Source organism: Pagrus pagrus (assembly GCF_965226575.1).
Source record: "Pagrus pagrus genome assembly, chromosome: 12".
Classification (NCBI taxonomy): Eukaryota; Metazoa; Chordata; class Actinopteri; order Spariformes; family Sparidae; genus Pagrus; species Pagrus pagrus.
In genome coordinates, this window is record NC_140196.1 from 19,420,954 (window position 1) to 19,437,092 (window position 16,139).

Consider the following 16,139-nt stretch of genomic DNA (forward strand, 5'->3'; position numbering starts at 1 on the left):
TTCAGTATATCATAAATAATTGACATTTGTGTCAGTTGATCTTTGAAGCAGACACAAGTTAAGGCAGAGAAAATATGGTGATGCACTGTGTTAGTGCAGTGATGTCAGGCTCAAGTCAAAAACAGAGACATCTTTATTAATGCTTTACTTAGATTATGGCTTTTATTATCTCATCTGTTGTGGAAGCAACAAAATGTACCTTTTTCAAAATGTATATTTAAATTGACTCATACCGTGAATATTTTCTAAAGAGTTATACAGTATATCATAGTTAAACTTTCATTTATTAAAGAAAGGCCTGGAAATGTAGTGAAACAAATGCCTCCTGAATTTATTTGCCACGGTAATGTTGTGTAGACTAAGTTAACATCGTTGTGCATTGATTTAGCACAACAGCAAGTTTTAAGCTTCTGACTTTTTTCCCCCTCTAGTCCGAGTCCAATAGTGGGAGTTCCTGCGTGATGTTGGTGAACCGTCCAGGCGGCCGCCAGTGGTCCAAGCCACTCATTCCTGAAATGTGTTTCAACACCCAGTCTAGCAAGATGGGTGATGGCGGGGAGGGACAGCTGTCGAACCCTAATGTAGCAGAGGACGGGACCAGCCGGCTTGTCAGCTGTGCTCAGTGCTGCGTCCGGGTACATACCAGTAAGTTTTAAACAGGTTTTTTATTGAAGTATTCATAGAAATACATGTTACAGCACATTCAGATCGCTTGTGCTTTAGTAACCACCACTCAGCTGTTATTCTTGAAACTGCTGTTGCACACAGTTATATCAAGCACATACATGGATTTTAGATGAATACACCAACACACCTATGGCACACTGAATAATTCAGCCAGCAGTGCCTAGAGCTCTTACACAGCATTTACAAACAGAGCCTGTCTGAATTGTTTTGTTGAATGAGGAGCTATTATGTCAAAGCTAAGCTTGTTTTATTTTGTTGTGGCCTGGTCTTCAATACTTTGATTGGTTTAGTTCTATTTTTAAATATGGAATTGGTTCCAGGAGGTTCACACATCACCCACTGCAGGTGTTGGGTCACAATTAAACGCTTATAAAAAGTAAAAATCCCTGCGCACTGTTCTCATACCCTGTTCCTCTTTTTATTTTAAGCATGACAACGTTTTGACCACAGATGGTTGTCCTCATGTTTGATCCAAATATTTATAGAGAAGTCATGTTCTCATACAATAACATGTTCTTCTCTGTTCCTGTTCAGGTTGCTACGGTGTGTGCGGAGATGAAGCAGAGCTAGATGACTGGCTGTGCGCCCGCTGTGAGGCGGATGCCATGACAGAGGTTAGTTAGTTGGACTATCTACTATTTCATTACAAATAATTAAAATTGCTCATCATACTGAGACAAACCCGAACAATACAGCTGCAGAGTTGTTTTATACCTTAACCAGGTCGCTGAGTATTAGAAGTGTTCTCTAGTCCTTGGAGCCTCCTGACCTGCATGTTTTAGATGCTTTACTGCTCCAACACACCTGTTTCAAATGATCAGCTCTTCATCGGCTCTACTCCGCTGAAGCCTGAGAACGACCCGTTCATTTGAGACAGGTGTGTTTGGACAGGGAAATTTCTGAATCATGCAGGGCCAGGAGCTCAAAGGGACAGGATTGAAGACAGTTATATTTAACATATTTTCTAATTGGTGACTGTTTGTTAATGTCAAGAGAGCCACTGTCATGGATTACAATCAACAGTAAGCACAGTGAGAGAATTGGTTGAAGAAGCTCAGATAAATGTGATCAGTGCACTAATGTCATATTTTCTAGGTATTTGAATGTAATGTTTGGCAGATGTTAATGTATCTGATTAAACATGCTAAACAGTGAAAAGCTGATCCAGGAACAGCTCGAAGGGAAAAACCACTTGGTGTGACGTTTTAATAATAAGGACACAGCTGTATTCACAGTTCACTTCCTCAGATGACAGACGAGTTCCAGTCGTTGACAGCCACTGTCATTAGTATGTAATAACCTGAACTCTAGTGATGCACGCAGGGAAGTTTATGTTTTTTAATGCAGTGAATTGCAGCTGCTGCAGCTAAAACCGTTGCAGCACCATTGTAAGTTTCATAATGGCACCTTTGTTTTACTGCGGCTCTATTTTGCCTTTTAAGCACATCAAACAAACATGTATCTGAATGTGCACCCGTCAAGAGGCTGATTCAGTCTCTTAAAGCCTGTCCTTATTTTACCTCAGATAAATATAAACCATGATGCACCACATCACCAGCAGCACAATGTTAGCTTGTTCTGAACTAACGGTTTAATACAATTGACAACCACAGCAGGCCTGCTTTAGTCACACTTAAACAAACTTGGCTCTCCACAACACCACTTCCTTTGTTCTGACAGGGAGAGTGTTCCCTTCCTTTGCATGTTATTGTTTGGAGGATTTGTTTGTAAAATATATCTTAAAGTGTCCTTTTGTTTCAGCATTCCTGTCTGCTCAGAACAATAGGGGGGTTGTGAAACATGCTGGGAATGTTACCTAGTGTTGGCACAAACACCTTTTGACCACCAGTGGGCAATGCTTCACTTTAGAGTTCATGTTGACACCTCAGTGGACGTTGGCTTCACACTGTTTTCGTTTTAAGTTGTCTCCACTTTCAGTTTTAGAATCTTTGCGCTGAAGGATTCTCATTTTTTGTATGTTTTTTAAGTATGTTAAGAATTACAGTTGTTTTTCCAGAAAATGTCGAACAGTTGACGTTACAGATTTTCCTTGAAGGTGCTGTAGCCATTTATCATGTTATTAACGTGACTAAGAACTTACTGGTGCTCAGGATGTCCCCATCAAGTTGTTTTTTTCCTTTTGATGTCTGTTGAGTATTGAGTCAACTGACTTCCTTCAATGTTTCCTTCTAGTACCACGTGTGATATTTGGAGAGGAAGATGTGAACAGGATTTAGAAAAGCCCAGGAACAACATACTTAAGTCTAAGTGCTGTTGCCAGTCAACAGCAGCACTTCAGAGGTGAACTTGAAATGTCACTGATACAGAGGCAAAATGACTGTTTGTTAGAGCCACACCAGCTCTTTTCACTCCACTGCCAGCATCTGTATTGCTGCACCTGTCGGTTGCTGTATATCTATTAGTGCCACTCTGCGGTTCACTTCCTCGCAGTGCTGTACTTTAAGAAATTGCAGTGAGGTGCTTCTGACAGGTGCCATACCAGGTGTGCAGTGGGTTACAACGGTTGGCAACAGATTGGGCTTAAATAGTTTATATCTCTTCATGCAGTCAAGTAGAGGAGTATAAATAATATACAACTGAAAATCATACACACAAACATCAGGGGTTAGATGGGACAGAGATGAAGGCCAGAATTTGTATTTTGAAAACTAACACACTGTTTTGTGTCTCTTCTTCAGGACTGCTGTTTGTGTTCGTTAAGAGGTGGAGCTCTGCAGAGAGCCAACAATGACAAGTGAGTGATACCAGCAGACAACAGTGCTGCTCCCTGATTTGCAACAGTACATTTTTAAAGAAAATACCCATTTAAACGAGCAGAATCAGTTTACCTACATAGTGTTACTTTAATTGTCGTCCTGAATGCACACACACTGGCTCACCCTGCCTTTCCTTCTCCCTGTATATGTCTGCTGCTTTGTTGACTCTCTTTGTCAGCAGCATGTTTTTAAAAAGTCGCCCAAAAAACACAACTCGCATTTTGGATTTTTTTTTTCAACCACAATTCCATTTTCACAACAGCGGGTCAGCCGGGTGTGGAAGAAGCTTGTCCTCAATTATGTAGCCAAAACAATTGAAACCAGCCTGGTGCCAAATTTCATTGCAACACTCAGGTGCACCGAGTGACTTGTACAAAACAATGGCAACTCTTTATGTTTGTCTGCAGACCGTGTGAAATGTCAATAGATGGGAGGGTGAAGTGAAAGCTGTTTGTTTATCAATCGCGGATGGTGTCCTTCCAGGAAGTTAAATTGCCCCAACACATTCTCAAAGATCATAGCAATCTAAAGAAGTGGAATATAGTGCCACATGTTGTTGGTGTTTTTAAGAATATATGATCGTGAGTTTTTAATTAGCATGTCTTTATGGTCACAGTGATAAAAGTACAGTGAGTGACGCTAAAGTAAAGGAAATAAAAAGTGCACTGGAAGGATTTGTGATGTTTATAAAACAGCTCATGCATAGTGAGTCTGAGTGGTTGGTACACAGCAGATTGTTGTTCCTACCATTCACTCTCCTTTGACCACATTACGTCTGTTTCTCCGGTCTGTTACGACTGAAATCCATCTGGTGGACGGAGCCCCTCAAGCTAAATGCACTTTTTAAATGCACACATGTACACACACATACACGTGGGTGAGGAGATGTGGGTGTGTGTGTGCAGTTGTTATACACCCTGAGGCTGTGGTTACACTTTATCACTCAGTGTAGGATGCAGTAAGTGAATGTCGGTTGGAATGACGGGAAGTGCCTTTAGACAGGAGCAATGTTTTTCCTACCAGCCAGCTGTGACCGAGGGAGACCTAATGGGCTGTGGCTGTTCTTATTGTTCAGGAGAATGATTCATATTGCTTATCTTTGTATCATCTTCTCTGAATAGGTTACTACAGCTTATACTATATTTGACCTTTTTCATGTGGACTACTTAAATGTTATGTAATTATTACATGGCTGGAACCACTTATTGTTGCTATAAGTTACAACATGAAATGCCACGGAGAAGTGAGATTCTACATCGTTTTTTCATGTTTTTGTATTGTTTTTCTCTAGTCAACAACAAGTTATAACCTTTTGACAAAAAAACTTTTAATCACGGTTAACTTTATCTCTTTATCTGAACTTTCAACTGCATCTCATGGTCTTCCTCAGCAAATTAAGAGTGACTAGAGAATGTTACCCTCATAACTATCGAGCCATGTCAATCTAAAATGGTGATAGTTAGGATTATTATTTATTTAATTTGTCTCAAACTACTGTGTCTAAGGTAAATAATTATCGCTCACTCTCAAATTAAACAGCATACATTTCATGGGGATATTTTTTGTTACATTTATTAATTATTTCACTGTTTTTAAAGGTGCAATATGTAAGAGTTGACCACCTGTTGAATAGATACTCAAACAAATAGCGGGCGTGTTATAAATTGCAGTAGTAGTTTATTTTTGATTGTATGTAGCGCTGCAGAAATTCACAATATCACTGTTACTCATGATTTAAAATATCTCAGTTTTGTAACTGCAACAGCCGAGCTCACTGTTCTCACTCTCAAACACACTGACGTGGTAAATTATTGTTCCTCATAGTAACTGTTGCTCATGGGAGAATAATGAAAACTAAATAATTGTGTAAAAAAAATAGGCATAATCCAACTGGCAGAGCTCAAGTGGAATAAAAAACGTAGCTTAAAATGCCAAAATGTTATGGAGAAATATGATAAAATCTCTAATTAAAAAGTCATTTATCCATCTGTGATGTAATAATCTTAAAAGCCTGAAACCACGCTGTTTCCTCTGACTTTAATTGTTGCATCCCTAATCATACACAGATGTTAACTTGTATCCCTTGTATTAGATGGGACCACACACACTTAATTGTTCAGCAAGTGTAGCCACATAGCCGAATACGTGCTCACACATATCTAAAAACATAGCAACCTGGACATTGAACTGTTTTTCCTGAATGTACTTGATGTTTGTCTTTCACACAGGTGGGTTCATGTGCTGTGTGCCATCACTGTGCTGGAAGCTCGCTTTGTCAACATCACCGAGCGGGGGCCTGTTGACCTCTCTGCAATCCCGCTGCCACGGTTCAGACTGGTAAGAATCACTACAGTCACTGCAGCGATATAGATCAGGACACCTGTTTTTGTAGCCTTGGGCGTGAAGGTAATGATTGTTGATTTGACCATCCAGGATCATGAATTGAAAGTGGAGTTAAATGCCACATTGCTTTAGTGCGGTTGCAATAGTCTTTTCTGACTGTTGTTGGTTTGCATATCTCACTCTGATTGTGATCTCTATCTACTTATACATGTTATTTTTGACTCAGATCTATTTTTCCCCTGTAGAGGACTTTAGACTGACACACGTATTGAATTCTTGGTAAACAGATCTGTACTCTGATTGCATCTGTTTGTGGTTCTCATTGAGGACGCACAGTGAAAGTAATGTGGCGCCTGTTGGCTGTCCTCACACAGTTTCTCATCTCCTTCTGGCCCCTGGCTGTCTCTGAATAATAGAAGCTGTGGTATTCTGACCACATTAGATAAAAAAAAAAAAAAATCTAAAAGGTTATAATATTGTACACCTAACCAAGGTTTTTACTTGGAAAATAATGCGAAAGGCAGATAGTATATGCTCACCTTCTTATGTATGAGTCATGTATGAACTTTGTTCACAATAGTTGGCCTTGTCTCCATTGTTATATGCCTTGATCTCAGAGGAGCCTTTCTCAATGGGTCTACTTCTAAATAAGTACAGATGATGTCAGAACCCCATTAAATAATCCAGAGGAAGTCGTGTAATTTCCCTCTGACATATCTGTGTTCCAGTTCGTGTCTGGGTCTGCCCGTCTCATATTCCCTTTGATAACTTTTTTTGATCTTCCTTCCTCTCTTCCTCCCCGCTTGGCTTGTTTCCTTCCCCTGTACTTCCTTAACTTTAACCTCGCTCTCATAACTTCACCCCCTGACCCTTGTTCCCCGTCCACACTCGTATCTTTGTCACCCTGGTAGAAGTGTGCGTACTGCAGGAAACGGATGAAGAGGGAGGTGACAGGCTGCTGCGTCCAGTGCTCCCACGGCCGCTGTTCCACGGCCTTTCACCCGACCTGCGCTCAGGCAGCTGGGGTCCTCATGCACCCAGACGACTGGCCATTCATAGTCTTCGTCACCTGCCACAGACACAGAGCGCCCGTCGTACCTGAGGTAACATACTGGAAACACAGTCAATGAATTAGAAACACAAACATTATCTTGTGAAGCTGTTTCCAAAAACAGCAGGATTTACACTGTCCCAAGTACAAAACAAGAAAAAAGACACACTACCAGGCTGACATAGTTGCATTCAAATAACTAGGATTTTCTGTGGTCAGAGCCAATGTGTTTAATTGGATAGAACATAGTCCAGTGCAGAGAAGGTCCACTGTGTCCAGGACTGGTTGCCATGTTTTAATAAATCCCTTGAAATTGTCAAATAATGTTTTTTGTGAGAAACAAGGGTTAACTGGAGCATTTCTTGTGAGAAGGAACAAAAATCCAGCCATGTGACATGCTCTCACTTGTCGCTCTGTGTCTAATCTCGCTGTTTAGCTCAGATAAGGAAGTTTAACTGAAAGGTCAAACTACCTTGTTTTGAGAACAGACAGACAAGTTTACGCTAGTTTAACATTTCAGTCATGTTTTTGTGGCTTGATTACCTTTTGAGATGCTCAAATTTTATTCAACAAATGCCACTAATGTTGACAACAATGTTGCTTGTAAAGTTTTTTCAGCTTCTCATAGTAATTTCTGTTTCCCTCCATGTGATTCCTACAGCTGGAAGGTGATGTAATCTGCAGGCCCAAACAAGTTCAGAGTACAATTTTTTTTCAGAGGATCAGATTTTTCAGGGACCTAAAGTGTGTCACAGGTTATTGTTAATTACGTCATAAGGTGATAATAATGCCAACATTTACTCTGGCTGCTCAGTTAATGCCGTTTTTCCTGCTGTAGAATCAGTGAAATCACTTTTTACTGTCGTAATCGAAGCTTTAAAGAACTGCGAGTCATTTGTTTTTGTGCTTTTCAGAATGCAATCCTTGAAATTTTGTGGCAATTTCAGGTGAAAAAAATCTTTTATTTATTTCTTTAATTATTTTTTTATATTTATATATTTGGAAATGTAGCTGTTGTATGTGAGCTTCTGTAAGTGTTGTAACAGTACTAACCCTTAATCCGTCTGTCAAACTATGCTGTGAGTTTGTGGATTTCAGGGTGTTGGGCCTGGAAAGTCCTTAAAAAATAATTGATTTTTAAGAAGGTGTGGAAACCCTGTATATTTGGTAGTATTTCCAGTCACATTTAATACTGAATATAATTAGCTATATCAGCTATTAACCAGTTTAGTCAGCCGTGCAGCACGATAATAGCTGTAAGATGTTTTTTCTACGCCCTCCAAAAGGACCTCAGGGATCCTTTCTTTTGTACGTGTTCATGCTGCTTTGTTTCACTAATTGGAGGAGGCAGACATCTGTTTGGTCCTGTCAAAAGAAGTGCAACGACAGAATTGATGTTCAGTGAATGAAAATTAACTGGTGTGAAGGTTTCTCCTGCTGCTGTTGTGGCTTTGAGTTATGTGACTACGAGTCTGGGCTTGTCCTCGGCTGTACTCCTCCTGTGTATGTCATACCATGCGCAGACCAGTGCAACTTCATGGGTACACATTACTGTCCAAACATTGTTTAAGTCATTACAATTGCTTAATCCTGCTGTTTATTGCACTGCAAACACTTATCTTCCATAAAGCAGTTGGCAATGCGCAGTTACAAGCTTTAAGAGTAACGTTAAATCTCTGTCCCCCAGCGTAACAAGGCGTCCATGCGGGAGCTGGCAGTGGGGCAGAGGGTCATCTGCAAACACAAAAACGGTCGCTACTACCAGAGCGAGGTGGTGGAGCTGAGCACGGCCACCTTCTACGAGGTTGTGTTCGACGACGGGTCCTACAGCGACAACCTCTTCCCAGAGGACATCGAGGTTAATAGAATTGCTTCCAATCATTTACTCTGTTCAGTGAAAAGATGTAAAACACAGATAAACTCAGTATGACTAATATTCACAGATGGGAGTGAATGTAATTTAAGTTTCCTGTTTCAGCCCGAGTTCACTATTCGCTGTCTTTTCAGAACCGTGACTGTGTCCGACTCGGTCCACCTGAAGAAGGAGACGCTGTCCAAGTGCGATGGACAGATGGGTTGATATATGGAGCCAAGTTTGTAGCGTCACACTCCATCCCTATGTACCTGGTAAAGCTCCTCATCTGTCTCTCACTCTCTCTGTGTCTCACTGGCAGTGACGTGTAAAAGTCTCACCCAGTTAAGAGGCTTGTTTTATTCCTTCATCCTCAACATGAGGCCGGTCTGTGAGGTTTAAAGTAACGATGTTGGGGAAACGTTAAAATAAATGAGGTTGCTCATCAACACTTGACATCTTAATGAAAGTATAGTTCTTCTTTTTGGTTTGTCTTATTATGCAGTTTCCTGTCTTGTTTTGCTTTGTGGTCTATCAGAGTGAAATAATGATGCATGTTTCATTACTTAGTTTAACACTGTGTGATTTCTTGCAGCATGTGAGTGAAGTGCTGAAACTGACATGTATAAAAATAACTATTTAAAGGGGCACTATGTAGTTTTGGAGAGGATATTCAAACTCAGAATTTTAATATTTACAGTATCAGTCAGGTAATAACACAAACTCACTGAATAAACAAGCTGTTCTCAGAGGAATATAAGGTCCTCAGAACACTGTTTGAAGCTAGAAAGGTGGCAGGGTCCGCCACATATAAACAAAGTCAAACAGTATGAAGTTGTGTTGTCCTTTATGGTCAGTTTGTTTTTTCAGTCATGAAATCAAAGAGTTTGTTCATCATTCACTTAAGATCTTTCTCTTCTGATTAAAATGAATTCCCCAAAACTACATAGTGCACCTTTAATGCAGATGCATGCTGGTGAATGGGATTTTCATGCACATTGTATGTGTATTAATGGTTTCACTTAACTACATGTTTACGTGTGTGTCAATCAGGTGGAGTTTGAGGACGGATCACAAAGCTCTGTGAAGCGAGATGATATCTACGCTCTAGATGAGGATCTGCCCAAACGAGTCAAGTCACGAATGGTAACTTACAGTCGAACCCTTTTATGCTAAGATAGAGTTCTGAATAGATCATCAGCGAGCACTCATTTCTGTTTCCCATGTTGTGTTCGGTCCTCAGTCGGTGGCGTCAGACATGCGCTTCGAGCTCTTCTCCCAGAGCGACGTCAAGCAGAACTCCAAAAGGCAACGGGTTATCAACTCTCGATACAGAGAGGACTACATCGAGCCTGTCATCTACCGAACCATCATGGAGTGACGTCCACTTCTTTCACCCCCTCATCAACTCACCACAGAGACATGAAGCCCCAGGTCGTCGTTAGCAGTTTTCATAGGAACGACCATCCTCCCCCTCCTCTTCCTCCTCCTTCTTCCACAGCCTGTCAGGCTACATATTTATAAACTACGGCTGGGACTTTAAATGACTCCTGTGTGCATCCAATAATATGCTTAGACTTCCGTTTCCCATCACATGCTATGGATTATGTTTTCTTCCTCCATTACATTTTTTTTCCTTTTCTCAGGAAGAAGCCATCAGTGAATTATTAAATATGGATAAGGTTGGACCTTCTTACTGGAGCATGGTGTTTGTTTTTCTCTGCCGCCACATTCAGCAGCTGACAAGTAAATACAACATTACTCAGTTTTTCTACTTTCTACATTGTGCTCTTGATTTACAGACTCGTTATTGTTATTTTCAGAATTTTATCATAATGTTTTGCAGTGAAGAAAATGATGCTTAGGAATGAGGTTTTAAAAGGAGGCGTTATAATGTATCAGTTTTTCCACTCATGAAGTTAAACAAACTGTAAACTTTGAGCCAATCAGATGTTGACGACAAAAACAATTTGATTCATCAGGAGGCGTGCTCAGTTTTAACTCCAAAGAAATACAATAATATCTCAAGATCACTTTTTGACACATCTTCAGATTGTACTTATCACTCCATGCATCGCATCACATGGTTCATGAGTGTCTCTCTCTGTCAATGTGCGTCTACTGTGAACATAGGAGAAAACTGAGACATGTTTAAAGGCCCGAGCCTTACATTTCAAAGGGCCAAGCAGACTTTGTTTTTTCTAAAGCTCAAGCTTTACTATAACTGTTGTAATTAATGTTATTATTACACTTAATTTATGCGAGTGCATTGAGTTTGAGAACAAAGCTATTTTTGTCATGTCCTTTTCACACTCTGTAGAAAACCTCAGATGTATTTATATTTATTATATTGATAGGTTTTCAGACATCCTGTTTTAAAAGTTGAGGCTCATGTTTCCTCCATAGGGATTGGAAGGTTTGAATGCCAATCTGGAAAAGTCCCTCTCAAAGCAAAAAGCACTTATTGTTACCTCCTGCCGCGGGACATTTACTATTTTGTAGACACATGGCCTCCACTAAATTTAGGTTCTTTGTGTGTGTGCGTGTGTGTGTGTGCGTGTTTCTGATAAAAGCTAGCTCTAGAGATGAACAGTGTAACCAGATTATAGTTTGATCCCAAATAAAGAAAGAAGTGCTAAGAGGATCACTGTCACATTTGTGCGAGTCTTTTGTAACTGCTTTGAAAAGATAACTTCGGTACTTTCCAAGGCTGCTGTAGCAGGCGGTTGTGTTGCCAGCTGCAGTGCACCGTCAAAGTACATCCAATTAAAGTGCTTGTTTTTGGTACAGACAGGCTCAGATTGTTATTGTAAGTATCCAACAACATTATGGAAAGAATCCATACACAAGACCTCTCTGTTAAAGAAAAGGAAATCCTTTTTGTTTAACCAGAAACCCCCTAAAGCCACCACACTCTATTAGCAGAAACTGTGATATTAGTAACTCAGTTCAGGAAACCAGATAAAACTCACCAGAACCATCTCGGTCTTTCCGCTGGTCTAACAGTCACCAACTCTGGTTTGGTTGAAATAAATCCTTAATTGACCGTGCTAGATGTGAACATATCCGAGCATTGTGTAATGCGGGAATACTGTTCTGACATCAAATTTTAAATATTGGGGTAAAAATGGGAAAATCGGAGTCAATGCCTTTATTGTAATTGTAAGATTAGCGAAATTAAGAGTGCAACTGCAAAAACACAGGATATAGAATAAAGACAATACAAAAACAATGAATAACATGAAAATACAAGAACTACGTACAAAAAGTGAGGAATCAGTATTGCACATGAAGGTTGTTTAAGGTGCGATTAGATAGCAGCATGTTTAAGATAAACGGTCTCAGTGTAATTTTGTGTTTACTGTGTTTATGGCCTTGGCAAAGTAACTGTCTCTGAATCTTGAGGTGTGTGTTTTGGCAGACCTGTAGCACCTGCCAGAGGGCAACCGTTCAACAAAGGTGGTGTGCAGGGTCTCTGATGATGTTGTTAGCTCTGCTGAGGTGGCGATCTCCTCCAGGGAGGGCAGTGGGCAGCCAGTGATTTTTTTTCTGCTGATTTAACTTCTCTCTGCAGGGCTTTTTGTCTGCAGCAGAGCAGCTTGTGTCCAGTTTGAAAAATATCGCGGTTACACTTTAAAATAGTCTTTTGCAGAAAGAGTAAGCTTGGGTCGATGTTAACAGCTGTTATGACATCTTTGGGCTTTTATTTCGAAAACAAAACAAATGCTGGCTGAGCTGTCGATGCAGCGGAGGCAACGCTCTAACACACAGACATGGAGGACTGGCAATATTTGGGCTTAAAGGCGGAGAAAATGGCTTCATGTCGTCTTTGATATAAGATGATAATATCGTCTGCAGAAATATCTGTGATATTAAATTTTGTTCACCCAGGATGAGGTAAAGAGTAATGAAAAGTTGCCGTTTTGTCAAGAGTATTTGGTGTGCACACACCTTTGATGTGGTTTATTTGTGTGTATGTCCGAGGCAGCATTAAATCTGCTCACACTTTGTAAACATCATCTGTTTGAGTAAAGTTTGCTGTCAGAAAAATAACCTTCAATTTATCTTCCCAACCAACCCTAGAAAGAAGCAGATCAGAGCGCTGAGATTCAGACTGTATTTCTGTTCGAACCTTCACAGTTTTCCAGCATTGCATTTCTTTTTTTTAACCTTTCTTACATTTTTGTACTGGTGTTGGATGTCTGTGCCAGAGGGCCTGCAGCTGTGCCAAAGCAGGACGAGTCTTTTGAGGGGAAAGACCGCTGCTGGAATTTGATTAGAGTAGATGGATGGCTCCTGGCTCTCGCTAACACTGCACTCTTTACAACCTGTTTGAACTCCCGTGTTTCAGATGTGTCAATTCATAATTTATTATAAGACTGTAGAGTCTTATAAAAACATTTTAGCTTCTTTGAGACAGACAGTAGTTCTCTGGCACGTAACCTCCAACCTCCTCACTGTCAGACATGTTGGATGTTGTCCATCTTAAACCAGTGTAGCAACAAATTCTGTCCCACTGAAGCCAACCAACATTTCACTTCACTAGTTTCACTGAGCATTCATTGTCACAGAGCAGCTCTGTACGTCTCTTTCATTTTTCTGTTCCTGGAGCCGATGGAGGAAGTATAAAACAGTTGAATCTGATCTTTTATCACAGACACTTTTTATGTTCTTCTTGCTGTCTTTCTTGATCATGAGTTTTATTAGGATTAGGGCATTTCACTCTAGAGGGCACTTTGTGTTTTCTCCACTGTAGAGGGCACTTTATTGTCCCTTGCATCATGTTTGATCTACCAATATCCCAGCTACTACATCAACTGTTGCTGGGAAAACCGGTCAGCCTCAAGTATTGTTTTTCTAACCGCTAAATCCTCACTTCCTCCTCTGACTGACAATAGTATTGGCATCGTATTGGGAGGAAAGTCAGCACACTGTTATTTAGAGGACCGCCTACGTGTGGTGGTGGGATTATAGAGCAGTTGTAATGAACACTGACAAACAGCTGTCTGACTGATTTATGATGGAAACTTCCATCATAAATCCAGCTGTACAGTATATAATGTTATGTTATATACCGTCAGTAGGCAGTCTACATTCTGTCTCCGCCAGATATAATGAAATGCCTGAAGGAAAGTAACTGAGCAGCAGAGCGTATACAACATGAATTATGGACTCCATTACTTTATTGCTTGCCACTATACAGTATGGAAGCCTGTCTTGACTCGACCCCCCCGATGCAGTCAGTGTGGGTATTGAACACGTCTGCACGAGAGGCAGGAGCCGCAATATCCTGATTAAATGTGAAACACATTGGATGCAGAAACAGACATGTAAAATCATGCTCTTCAAGGGAAACTGTTACTGAATATCAACTCTCCTTATTTAGTGTTTATAATCAGTATATAACTTAATAAGCAGTTTAAAAGACAGTATAATGTGCACTGTAAAAAGTGGAATCAGCTCATCTTTTCTCATTAACTTAACGTAAATGTACGAGTTTTATTTATCTCCCTTTTTTATTTTAAGACCACTTCAGAAGTTATAAACACAAGTTCTTCTAACCTCAAGTCTTTTGACTTGAAATGATGAGTTGGATAAATCAACTGTACAGAGTTAGAAATAAGTGAACAAGGAAATATGATCAGCATATTTGTATACTTCCCAGCATGCATTGTTTGAGGGTTTGAGAGAAGTGTCCTGAGACTCTCGCTGTGGGTCTTTAATAGACCACGTCTTGATATAGGCCATGGTTGTTTACTTTTATAGTAATGGAAACATTACCTACCATGATCAAGGGGTGGTACTCCCTGTATACTCTTCGCAGACTGAACTGCAGAAAGATTATGTTGCTCACTGAGCGAATTCTGTAAGAAACTCAATTGTTAAGTTCAACAGATTAGTATTAAGTTCATGTAACTAGGAAAGTTGGTTTTGAATCACCTCAACTTGTTTTCTCAAATTTTAAGGCAGCCCTTTTCTTGTCTTTTTTTACAATGTAGACTAGTTGTACGAACAAATGAGAGACAGATTCATGAATATGATATAAACCTCACAAGGACATATTTAATAAAAAGTCTGTTCTGTACCTTAGAAAAAGCAGTTTAACAAAAGTTGGTGACTCAAAGTCCAACTACCAGATTTCACAATCTTCATTAAGGGATCAAGGTTCTTAGTTGCCATGAAAGTAAAGAGTCATCCATTAACTGTTACATGCTTAACAGGAGTTATAAGTTGTTGAAAAATATATAGGGTTAGGGTTAGAACCATATTGTATTGTGCTAGAAGCTGTTATTAAGTGTTAATACACTCCTTTTAGTATGATTTTAAATGATGAATACGTCAAAATTAAGTGTTACCACCATTTCCCACAGAGGGAATTTTTTTTTAAATGTGTGGAGTCACAGGAGAGCCATTAAAGAAGAATAATTCTGCAAAATGATACGAAAAAAGTAAATATTGATTCTTTTTTGTGGCACTCGTATGACTCCATATATTTGACAGATGTCAGGCGGTACTTTTGTAACTTTGAAATACATGTTTTTATATTTGAAAGGGAGATTTGATAATCCAACCCCTTGCTTTGAACTAGATCTGACATATGCCAATCTTGCCTGAAAGAGGGACTGTTTTGTCTTTCCTTACACACGAAGACACACGCAGGTAAAACTGATTGAGGTTTCTTGTGGGCACAGTATGTGTAAGCGTTGTCGGCTTTGTTCATTGATGCTTCGGGGAAGTAAACAGTTCTTTGTAAATGTATGGAAGGACTTTATGATCTTTCAATGAAATGCCTCTGGGAAATTCTTCAATACTTCATTTGAAGAAATACCCCAGCAGTGCCATTTCAGTTCTCTTGATATACAGTAACCTCCCACTTCTGGTTGGTGGTTGGTGGTTGGTGACTTGTTTATAGGAAGTGAGAGATGAGTACCAACATCCTCACCAAACTATTGTCCTCACGTAATCCAAACCACTTCTGACGAGAAAGAAAATCTTTCGTGACGTATCAAAGAAGTTATTCCCCTGACTTGGTTTCAAACCTTTGTAGCTTGGCATATTGTGTGTTTGTTAGTTTCGTGTCTCAACCTAGGATTTGGTCATATCGTGCCTGGGTCTATAGACAAGACTTGAGAACAAAGTCAGCATATTTTTGCTTTCATTCTCTAGAAGTGGTTGTTTTCTCACCTGAGGAAGTAGAGTCAACACTACTGTGGTATCTATAGAAGTTCAATTTAGCCAGGAATATGAAAGGACTGATGAAAAGTTAAATAACAGTAAAAAAAAAATGAAAAAAAAGCCTCTGTATATGATGAATATTATGAGATAGCGAGTCAAAATTATGAAATAGTAAAACATAATAAAATATTTTTGACTATAAGGGCACTATGTAGTCTTGGAAAAGAAATTCAAACTCAGAAATATTGATTTT

At 39.7% G+C, this 16,139-nt stretch overlaps 1 protein-coding gene across 3 annotated transcripts in view; it reads left to right on the top strand.

Annotated features, from left to right (window-relative positions):
- Nucleotides 1–11,354, top strand: part of LOC311267039 (lysine-specific demethylase 4A-like) — an 18,960-nt gene extending 7,606 nt beyond the window's left edge. For all 3 annotated transcript variants that reach the window (XM_084369840.1, XM_084369841.1, XM_084369842.1), the window contains 9 exons: nt 432–645; nt 1,222–1,301; nt 3,387–3,442; nt 5,693–5,801; nt 6,719–6,910; nt 8,546–8,716; nt 8,866–8,985; nt 9,764–9,856; nt 9,954–11,354. In XM_084369840.1, the coding sequence (XP_084225966.1) occupies nt 432–645; nt 1,222–1,301; nt 3,387–3,442; nt 5,693–5,801; nt 6,719–6,910; nt 8,546–8,716; nt 8,866–8,985; nt 9,764–9,856; nt 9,954–10,091 (1,173 nt within the window). In that variant the 3' untranslated portion in view covers nt 10,092–11,354. The remainder of the gene's footprint in view (nt 1–431; nt 646–1,221; nt 1,302–3,386; nt 3,443–5,692; nt 5,802–6,718; nt 6,911–8,545; nt 8,717–8,865; nt 8,986–9,763; nt 9,857–9,953) is intronic.
- The last annotated feature ends 4,785 nt before the right edge of the window (nt 11,355–16,139 follow it).